Raw genomic sequence first — 9333 nt, 5'->3', positions numbered from 1 at the left:
TGCATCTCCGCAGTGGGGTCATAGGGGTGATGGGTACTGATCGGGGTACAAGAACTAAGTGACAACTAGTTGGTATTGCATTTAAAACAACTTGATGGTAGCGCACTTAAACACGGACTAGGAAAAGAGACAAGTCACAGCGCTGTGGTTTGTCGTCTCTTTTCCTAGTGTCGCTACCATCAAGATGTTAAAAACTGATATACGCGATAAAGGTGTGCGCGGCACGGAAGGGTATTAATTTGAAGAAGCCGACACAGGCGTTCTCACTTTGTAGAAAGTGAGGAGTGGGCTGGCGAAGGGGGGGGGGGGGTATTTCTGGCGGAAGAGGGGGTAGTGCGCAGTGATAGCCGCGTACGTAATGAAGTCTATCTCGAGTGGATTTCGCTCCGTGGTTAGGGTTAACAGAAGGGTCTGCTCGGGCAGTAAGATCTCGAGCTGCTGTATGGGCCACCTCGTTATCTCTTAAGCCGGTGTGGAGGTGTACACACGACCTCCACGGGCATTTTGGGGGGGATTGCGCAGAATTGAGAGAGAGAGAGAGAGAGAGAGAGAGAGAGAGAGAGAGAGAGAGAGAGAGAGAGAGAGAGAGAGAGAGAGAGAGAGAGAGAGAGAGAGAGAGAACTTCATTTTGTACATTCTGGGTTACTGAGGTGTGGTGACCGACAGCTGCATCTTGCCGGTGACCTCGGCCGCTCGTTCCGTTAGATTCTTCGGAACCTGCAGGTCTGAGCTGCCCAGTGCCTCCTCCCAGTGGGTATTAAGGGAAAAGGGTGTTTGGGGCAATTCCACATGAGATGAGTGATGGTGTCGTGTGCACCACATGCAGGGCAATCGGGTGAGGGGCACACAGTAGGATAAATTAAGTTCAGCCTGGCGCAACATGGCAATGTATTAGTTTGCATCGGGCGCCACAGTCGCTCCTCGGCGTTAGTCAATTCCGGGTGAGCCGGCGGGCATCGACGGCGGGTAAGGCGGTAACGCGCAGTGATTTCGTGGAAGCTCAATAGGCTGTCGCGAGCCGACTGGGCTCCATGGAGGGGGACAAGACTAGGTCCTGCTCGTCTGGTAAGCTCTCGAGCTGCTGTGTTGACCGCTTCATTGCCCCCCAGCCCTGTGTGGGCAGGGGTCCAGATAAGCTCCACCTGGGAGGTTGAAGGATTTTGAAGGAGAATTTTGAGCGCCAGGGGAGAAATAGCCCTCTTGGCAAAGTTTTTGATGGCCGTTTTAGAATCAGAAATTATAATTACCGGGGTCGGCCGATGTGATATATAGCCAGCGCAATGGCCGCCTCTTCCGCCGATGCTGCATGGCGCGTACGTATATGGTGAGGGAATTGATGGGGGGTCATATATAGCTGTATATGCAGTCACAGCTATATATGACCATGGGGTCATGTATAGCTGTGACTGCATATGCTTCGTGATGTCTCTAACTAGCAGAGTCTACATATACCGTATTTGGTCTGATGGTGTACTTTTTAGCCAATGCCCGGGCACGCTGTTGGAGGGGCGCACACGTAGCAAGCCATGAATTTCTTGGGGAATGGGGACGCACGCGTCACTTATTATTGGGGCTTTGATGCCTAGCCTGTTCATAATGCGTCTATCGGTAGGTGTTTCCGACAGGCGAAAGTACTGGTTAAGTAGGTGAGCCTCGATTAGCTCTTCCACGGTATTATAGACGCCGAGCTGTTCCAGTCGGGAAGTGGAAGTACTTTGAGGTATCTGGAGAACAGTTTAATCAATTCTGCGAGTAAGACATTTGGTTTTAGATAATTCACATGAAAAGGTTAAGGTAATCCAAGAGTATAAGTAACGCGGCTAACCACGAACGCTTGAATTTGCTGTATTCACTCGGCTTCTTTTAGCCCGTTGTTGCGGACAGTAATGCGGCGTATGAGGCCGATCGTTTGGTTGACCTGGCAGGTGATCTGGGCTATGTCGAGTGTTGGCTCGGTTACAGTGCATAGTGAGCCCTAGGATTTTTATGCTTGGTACTGCCGGTACGTTTGTGTGGCTAATATGGATCTTTATTGAGGTGGTCGACTGAGCAGTACGTTTCGCTGGATGTACAAGAAGTTCGGACTTTCGTATAGCAGATTGAGAATCGGACAAGATGGCTTTTGGGCTAGGGCTCTGAGAAAGGCTAGCGCTATTGCCGCCTCTTCCGCCTCAGTAGGTATCGGGTGCGGATGGTGAGAGATAAGAGTGGGGGAGAGTTGGGACTTTTGATTACCGCCAAGGCTTACGCTGTGTGGTTTCGGTAGCCAGCGGCATCCACATAGTGGATTGTCGATTTGATGGGGTATTTTTCTGCCAGGTAACGAGTGCGTTGTTCCCTACGAGCGACGTGGTTTGCGGGATAGCGGCCGGTTAGGATATTGTCTCGATTGGTAGGGGGAATCGAGTGGGCAGAATTAATGAAGTTGGAAGTGCGGATGTGTAATCGGCGGAGAATTGTTAGTTCCGCAGGGGTGATGCTAGATGGGCCTTAATAAATTCCTCACCGGTATTGTGTATACCAAGTTCTTTTAGTTTGGCAGTGGGAGTGCTCAGTGAGGTACCTGCAGGGCGACTCGGTAGACTTTACGCAACAGGCGAGTTACTTTGTCAAGTTTTGCACGGGTGGGATTGAGGTACGGGACGGAGAAGATTAGGCGACTGATAATGAAAGCTTGAATGAAGCGTATGAACAAAAAAAATGACGGAAGCTCACACAAACGCGTAAGACTTGAAGATAGCGAAGCTGTACGCAATAGACGCGTTTTTTCCTCTTTTTCGCCACGGAGTTGTTTAAGCCTCGCCGCTGTACGAGGGACCACAGTTGGATCTCCGTCTTCCTCTACCGCACACGATTCTGCTCCGCAAGTGGCCTCGTGGCCTTCCTTCGTGGCGGGGGTGGTGGTTATTTATTAAGAAAGCAGGGAAGAGAAAAGAACTGGGGATATTGTTGAACTCATCGAGGGGTTCACCCTCATATAACCCAGTCCAGGGAAGGGAAAGCGGGGGTTTCAAAGGATAGGAAGGCAGAAAGAGAGGAAGGAAGGAAGAGAGTGGGGCACAGTCTATGTAGCGTTCGTCTGGTCCAAGGCTCGATGGCTACAATCGGAGCACTAGCCCGGTCACAACCAGGAAGTTGAGGAGGCGCCGGGAGACCTCCCGTCGGAAGGCGTTCGGTCCCGTGGGGCACAGAAAATCTTCTAGTTTGCGGCTTGGTGAACCGAGTCGCTGGAGGGCAAGCCCGGAGTTCCTCCCTCGCGGTGTCGTGCTGGCGGGAAGAGGACAGTAAGCGCTCGATCGTCTCGGGCTATGGGCAGTCGGCGCAGCTGGGGGACGCCTCTTAAAGGAGCCATGAAGAGAAAACACAAGTTTGGTTCATTCAAAAGATTGTCTCGTTAGAATCATACTGACACCACTTTTAACGTAAACTTCGCTCAAATAAGCTACATAATTAGGAAAAACGGGAAGGGTCATGCGCCCACCAGCTCATTTCCCGCAACAGAACCTATGATGTCACATGAGCTAAGCTCTGCGATTGGCGGAGGCTGGTAGAAGCAGACGCAAATTGGGTATAGCTTACAAACTAGACGAACGAGCGATTTGCGCTTAAATTTAGGGCACATTCTTTACAAAGCAATAGGAATGATGGGACAAACAGTGGAAGTTACGAAAGCACATGTAAACATAGAAGTACTGATGCGTTCTGCTGTTCGTACTGCGCACAGCATGCTTGGTTTAGCTGCACAGCACTACGGGGCTTGGGGTTGTCTCACACGACACTGGCCGATTGACGCAAGCAACGGTGTCTAACGTGACCCCATTTGTCGAGCGAGCACTGTTTCAGGGAACGAATATTTTCTGCCAGAACAAAAACAAGCCAGGTTTAAATACGGGCAAAAACAAACCAAACGCTTGCCACGGTATGGTGGCGCCATCTAGGTTACGGAACGTAAAGAAACGCGGGAACAAACCAACAACGCTGTACAGGGTGGAGACAACCTTTGAACGGTCCCGTGCCGCCGCAATTGGGCCAACGGGCTCAACGCGTTATTCTTTTCGTTTCCCACGAGACCTAGCTACGCGAAACAGACAATATGATTCAAACTTCTTCAGTAAACCGCGCTGCGGCGATAATTTTAGCGCGGTTTTGACACAATGACTTGCTTCGGCGGCGAGCGAGCAACCGAAAATGGCGACGCCAGCGTATACGTGTCTCTACCCTGTACGGCGGATGCGTGAATGAAGGTATTCTAGGCTGCTGAGCGGTCGGTTCCTGTGATGTCATTTGGGACCACGAAAACGCACAATTGAGCGGGAAAATCAAATTTTTTTTCTCAGTGAATAAAGCACCGTTTGTATCCGGACAAGCGCTGGGGGCACTATAAAACACAAAATCTTTCGAATAAAACCAACTTGCAGTTTCTCTTCATGGCTCCTTTAACGCTGCGGCGGCAGCCTCCTCGCCTTCCTCCGGCACGTCCCGCGCACGTCTCCTTTCCCTCCTCGCGTATCTTTCCCCACCACCGGGCCGCTGCTCCGCGCGGGGCCCTTGGGGAAGGGTGGTTTTACCTCAAAGAGCGCTCAAGGGCGAAACTTCAGTCACCCTGCGAAGACTGCCGGAGGTAGCGTAGTGAAGCTTGCGCTATATTATTCGATATAATTTCGGAGACACATGATTGCAGCCGACTTCCGAATTCATATCCCTCTATTAGAAGCCCGTGTACTGGTGGCGGGCGGGAATTCCGAAGTGTTCACGTAAATTACGTGGCAGCGGGGCAAATGAGACGATGAATTTGCGATGAAGCGATGCATTTACATGATGTTGCCGCAGAAGGATGCCATCTATTTGCAAGACGCCATAATCGCTCTATATATTCACGAGTCCAACCCACGGTTTCGTTGTCGTCGGCTATGCGTTTCCTGTTGCTAAGCGCAGCGTGCTCTTGCGCTTCACGTAACAATGCGTGCGGCGAACTAACAAGCTATGACAAGTAAACTAAGCTGTGCTTAGTGATATATGGTAGTCTTAGCGGCCGATTTATAACTACGATTTTCTCAAGGATATATGCAATACTTTTAGAACAGAAATTACGCGAAAAATCTTGCTTTGCCACAAAGCGTGCTCTGCTGATGTACACGAAAAAAATTCCGGGGGCCGAGCTATTTACAGCTTCAATGTAAAACAAACACAAAAAACCATTACGCCATGTTTGATACAAAACACGTGCTAGCAGACGACGTAGATGACTTTAGCCGCAACAGTTATGAAACTGAAACCTCGGATCAACGTCGTAATTTTTACATCTGTATAAAACTCCCACAATCATTTTATGAATGTTTTAACTTCTAAAATACCACAACTGAAAGTTCAATTCTTAAACCGAATTATAAACGAAAAAAAAAAAAACGATTGGCTCGAGGGTGCGTGTCACGTGCCTCGCACCCTGCGTTGCAAGAGCGAGCGGCGGATGCGTTCGAGTGACTGGCGGGCAGCCGATGTGACGCCCCTTTTTTTCTTGGTGACGCCGTACTGTCTGTGCTGCGTTGGCATGCTTCGGTCTTAGGGCTGACAGTAGCAGGTATGTGTGAAGTATTTTAATGTGTGTTGCTTAACAGTGAACTACCCTGCATCCTTCCGTCAACGCTGAGCTGAGTGCCTCCACTGTCAAAACTATACGTTTGTTATGCTCTCAATTTTTTTACCAAAGAGCGCATTGCCAATCATCCCGTTACATTTAACCCCGAATGTTTGAAAACGTTCCTCCCTCCGCAAGTTTTATTCTACGAAGCCGAATGTAACGTTCTGCAAACCTGCGATGTCGTTGTCGCTGTCCCGACATGGTCACTACTAAAGCACAAACATCTAAGTTGGTGTCATTAGAGGTGTATGCTATTGCGTTCGCAATGTTTTAATTCCTTACGCAGGCCAGCATGGAACCGGCGCCCCCGAAGCTCTCCTTGGTCGCCCAGTTCGACGATCTCTGCCGGCAGCTGAGGGACGACACCCAGGAAGAAGGTGCGTATTCTTCATTATAAAGAGCGTCAGAGTGTGTCGGGCTTGGTAGAACAGTTAGTACTCATTCACTTCCATTCAAAGCGTCTTTAACATCTTGACCCACCCAGCGCCAAGAGTTATACTGGTTAGCAAATTACCTTTTCTGTTTCGCGGGGTGTCTATTCTCACAGCAGCCGTGAGAGTTAGCTTCCGAAATTCTCACGGCCCTCGCACTACACGCGGAGCTTTGTTGGGTAAATGTTGGAAGTAGAACAGTAGGAGTAAGCTGAGTAGAACAGTTAGCACTGATTCACTTCTGTGACGCCCCCGATAGGGGCACAGCGTTACGCTACCCGCGTCCACACGGAGTCGAGGGGAAAAGAGGCAACGCCGGTTTGGCTAGAGCAGTGGTCCTCACCCATGCGTGCCCCGGGGACCTCTTTTAGGCTTGCGAAAGTGGTGGCGGACCCCACGATGGAGCATATGTTGATGGGTGTCATAATTTCAAGCAATTTGTACTTGAATCCCTAAGTCGTCTAAACACCTATATGCTGCCTTCTGTGGGTCTGTTTTGTTTTTCTTCCCATAGCTGGAGTGTTCTGCAAAAATCAGATGTTAGGACGCGGAGAAAGAAAAAATTAAAGCGGTTCCACCCAATGTGAAAGCTTTCGGAAGTGCAGAGCAGTGATTCGCCAGAATGGACTGTACCGCCGTTATCCGCTTACTGCTACCACCCCATGCAATTCAAATTTCCCGCCTTCGCAGTGCTCGCGCGCCCCCTGCCTGAAACAGCGCCAGCGGGAGTTCTGTTTTCTTTGTGGTTTTCTCCTGGCACGTGCCGGCGTTGCACTGCCACATTTTGCGTTTACTATTGTAAACGCGAGGGGGACTCGAGTCAATGCGTCGCATAGGGGGTGGGTGTATTGCGTTAACGTTTAGTGTTTGGGGAGTTGGTGGTAGTGAATGCGTTGTATCAGCAGCTTCTTGACGTTCTTTGAATGAGTCAAGGATATAAGGCGCGTTCGTAGCGTCCCATTCTGTGTCGGCTTTGTGGCGCAGTGGGTAGAGCACCATGTACATTGCGTTCCGCCCGCAGGGTCGAGGGATCGAAACCAGGCGCCGGATAGTTTTTTTATATAGTGTAGGGGGAGGGGTGCGGACTACGACTACGGACGTCAACGCGGGTGACATCGTGAGTTACTGAAATGCTCTGCATTTAAAACGTACAGTCGGGAAAATGCTTGTCTATAACGCGCGAGCGGCATGCTCAGGGCTGCGCGGGAGACATCTAGTGATAACGTCTGGTTTGATACCTGTAGTACAGTGTACTAGAAGGGAAAGGTGTGTCGTTCGGGGCCAAGGAGGGGGGTCCCTTTTGCGATGAAAATTTCTGCTGAGGAACTCCTGTTGTAAGCAGCGCCCCTGGCGGCAGCGGCGGCCGCAGGCTCGGTCGCTGCACGGCCGCTGCACGGCAGCCGATCGCGGAGGCCGTGGTCGCTGCTTCGCGGGTGTTGATCGCTGTACGAGCTCTGATCGAGCGTGCTGGTGGGTGCAGTTAAAATGCAGTGCCGTGCTTTCTGAACCATTTTCTTTGCATTTCACGAACTATGCACTTATCTTGAGAGACTTGCATGCCTGGAAGATTGCTTTGACTGAGTTTCAATGTAGGGATAACCGCCTCGCGGCCTGACGATGGGCGTTGTGATTACGCGAGCCAGTGAGGCGCCGTGAAATTGCCGTACTCGATCGCCAACGTGCGCCGATAGCGTACGCGTATATCGGGTGCTGGCGGAGTGCTTGATTAGCGCGGGTTGTGCGGTAAGAAAAGTAGGCAAGAGATGCAAGAGCAAGGACGCAGGAGGAGAAGTTAAAGTTGGAACGGGGAGAGAAAATAATATGCAAAGGCAGGAAGCGGTGGCAGGATGCGAGGGAGGGAGTGAGAGTGGGCTGCGACACGGGGCGCGCGCCGGAGAGCGAGTACGACAATTTCCGCACGCCTTATTTTTAAGTGCGAATGCACTTTATAAGCGACCCCAAACCATCCACCGCCGGCGGCGGCGGCGACGGCGGCGGCGGCGTCCGCAGTGCTCCTCTATATTTAAAAAAGAAACAGCATCCGGCGCCAGGTTTCGATCCGAGGACTTTGCGGCCGCAGCGCGACGCTCTACCGACTAAGCCACGGACGCCTTTTTTGTCTTTATTTCCTTTTTTTAAAACATTTTTACAAGTCAGCGATTTAATAAAAAGCGCCTGCCATGTTTTGGCTGGCGGAAACTATTGTAAACATCAAATGATGTCAATTTTTGAAGCACTGGCAAAATTCCCGCGTCAGGATTTTCCACTTCGTACAACTCGCACAGATAGTTCACTTTTTCCCTGAAATATGCGCTCTCAGTTTACGCATTGACATCCGCATGGCGCACCGCCATTCGAGAGCGCCAGATACTATACAATCCTAAAAGCATGATCATATCATGCGGTACATCGTCTTCATTGTTTACACTGAGGAACCTGATTCCATAGGGTGTCACCGGATACTCCTTCTTTAGGGTTCTCATGAGGACGTCCCAAAAGAAAATGGCATCCCAACAGTCTATAAACACATGTTCTGTAGTTTCAGGTTTTTGACAAAGAACGCACAAGTTGTTCCAAGCAACAAAAAGACCTAGCTCTTCCATCCATGTTTTCACAGGGAGTGTGTTGGTGTGCAATTTAAAAAAGGTTTTCACAGAGGCTGGGATTACCATAGCTTTCACCCTGGACAACACATCCTGTCCTCGGCCTGCAGAGTACACTGCTCGGTACAGAGGTACAGGAAAGAGAATTTCATTCAGATCTTTTTTCAAACCCTTCCTGGAAACATTTGCGAGATAATCCGAAGAAAAACGCACAGAAAGGAATTTAACTGCGTCAACTACTTCTTTCAGATAACCTCTAATTGTAGGCCGTTCCTCGTTGCATGAAGAAACGATGAACTGCGGTAAAGCATTGGCAAGTGCAACTTGGAAAAAACTTCGCAAGAAAGGGTCATTTGAGTCCCTGAAGAACATAAAACGGTTAACAATTTGTCTTACGTATATATACGATAGCCCGAGCCCTCCCAGCTTCACTCTTCGAAAAAGAGAACTTCGGCTCGTGCGTTCCCATGTTGAATTCCAAATAAAGACAGCAAAAATACGATGCAACGGACGCCACGCTCATATCAGTGTGAGTAACGCGCCTTATATCTTTAACGCATTCAAACTACGTCGTCAGCGGCGTGCGTTGGCGACTCAGCGGCGTTATAGCGGCTTGTTAACTGCGTGGTGTACACGTGATACTACAAACCCGATGGAAGAG

At 50.1% G+C, this 9333-nt stretch overlaps 1 protein-coding gene across 2 annotated transcripts in view; it reads left to right on the top strand.

The window, feature by feature from the left end:
* The first annotated feature begins 5423 nt into the window (after positions 1–5423).
* The window catches only part of LOC144149606 (rac GTPase-activating protein 1-like), a 44751-nt gene continuing 40841 nt past the window's right edge, over positions 5424–9333 (top strand). The window contains exons 1-2 of one of the 2 annotated variants that reach the window (XM_077681249.1): positions 5424–5578; positions 5925–6015. In XM_077681249.1, coding sequence (XP_077537375.1) covers positions 5931–6015 — 85 coding nt within the window. In that variant the 5' untranslated portion in view covers positions 5424–5578; positions 5925–5930. Of the gene's footprint in view, positions 5579–5619; positions 5867–5924; positions 6016–9333 lie in introns of those variants that run through there. The other variant, XM_077681250.1, reaches the window with a different exon arrangement.

Source organism: Haemaphysalis longicornis, unplaced genomic scaffold (assembly GCF_048455015.1).
Source record: "Haemaphysalis longicornis isolate Haplotype H1 unplaced genomic scaffold, Haemaphysalis longicornis Haplotype H1 scaffold_8, whole genome shotgun sequence".
In the NCBI taxonomy this organism is placed as follows: domain Eukaryota; kingdom Metazoa; phylum Arthropoda; class Arachnida; order Ixodida; family Ixodidae; genus Haemaphysalis; species Haemaphysalis longicornis.
The sequence above is the reverse complement of the archived record's forward strand: the minus strand, read 5'-3'. Positions and strand labels throughout refer to the sequence as shown.